At 33.9% G+C, this 1,366-nt stretch overlaps 1 protein-coding gene across 1 annotated transcript in view; it reads right to left on the reverse strand.

Moving 5' to 3' along the window:
- Window positions 1–662: 662 nt before the first annotated feature.
- IFT80 (intraflagellar transport 80 homolog (Chlamydomonas)) overlaps window positions 663–1,366 on the reverse strand; it is a 202,906-nt gene continuing 202,202 nt past the window's right edge. Inside the window, exon 19 of the mRNA XM_006901333.1 lies at window positions 663–849. Coding sequence (XP_006901395.1) covers window positions 739–849 — 111 coding nt within the window. The 3' untranslated portion in view covers window positions 663–738. The remainder of the gene's footprint in view (window positions 850–1,366) is intronic.

Raw genomic sequence — 1,366 nt, forward strand, 5'->3', positions numbered from 1 at the left:
TACAAAGGCATTAAAATATTCAAACCCTGATAACATGTATAAAATTATCAGTGTTAAAAAGATATATTTACAATTATGAGACAAAAGCACATATACAAACATTCAATCTGATGGAGAAAGGGACATGTTTCTTATCTTTTAAATACTATTAAAAGTGACAATTGAATTTATCTTACTTGACTTGGTGATAGACTGCAAACATTTACTCTTTGCATTGACATAACTGTGAAAACAATATCTGATTACAGGTGTCATGCATTTATGATATAATTATCCCAAAATAGTAAAATTTGGGCATCCCAAGCTTTGGTCACCAGTTTAAGATTATGAGATTGCATTAGGAGTTACTTTAGGTTAAAAAAGAAATTGGAACAACTTTTCTAACTATTATACATTTTCACAAGTCCATCATGTATAATTTTTTACAATAAACTTTTGGAATGCTTCACAATTCATATATTGAACAGAAGTTAATTGTAACATACTTTTTCAAGATATTAATGATTTATTGCCAATATTAATAGTTCATTATACTGAAGATTCAAGGATAAAATAATGGACCAAAAATTTGGAATGTAGCATTACAAATATGTCTTATGTCTTAAAAAATACTTAGCTAATCACAGAACTAGGAAAATATAAAGGGTGGAATTACGTCTTTTGCTACCAAAACATGCTTCTCCATGTCTAATTCGGATTCATTCCAAAAGAGGCAACGTGTCAATGTTGAGCGGGGCATTAGGACTTCATGCCAATGCCCTTGTTGGGCTGGCTATTCGGTGGTTGCTCGCGTTCTTTAGTAATTTCCATCTCGATTTTGGCTTTGATTTTCTCCCAATCTATTTGGAGCTATAATGGAGGGGAGGGGAAAGGCTGTTAAGTAATGTAAGAATTTATTGTTTAATATAAGATCAGCAAGAGTCAAGAAAAATAGAATATACAATTGCTAAAACATAAACAAGCTCAGATGGCCTAGTGGTAAGAAGCTACACTCCTCTCATTCAATGTACTGCCTCTGAAAACCTGCTGGAGGGACAACTATGGGTCGGTTCCAGCTCAACAGTACACAACAATAAAACATAGGTGGAAAAGAATGTGAACTAATTTTAAGAGCAAGACCAAACACAGCCATTATCTCAATAAGAAAGTAGATGGCTAACTGCAATTCAAAAAGGTGTATTTAGTTTAGCTATTACAAAAATATGACTTTGAGTCTATCCCACCTGAATTTCAGAACCATCTCAGGAACAGGTTTGAGGCTTTGAACACTAATGAGCGAAGGCCAGATGAGTTGTGGGAGGATATCAAGGGTATCATCCAGGAAGAGTGCAAACGGTCATTGCAAAGACAAAAGAGGAAGAAAAGA

Source organism: Elephantulus edwardii, unplaced genomic scaffold, assembly GCF_000299155.1.
Source record: "Elephantulus edwardii isolate Elephantulus edwardi_28Jun2011 unplaced genomic scaffold, EleEdw1.0 scaffold00320, whole genome shotgun sequence".
Taxonomy (NCBI): Eukaryota; Metazoa; Chordata; class Mammalia; order Macroscelidea; family Macroscelididae; genus Elephantulus; species Elephantulus edwardii.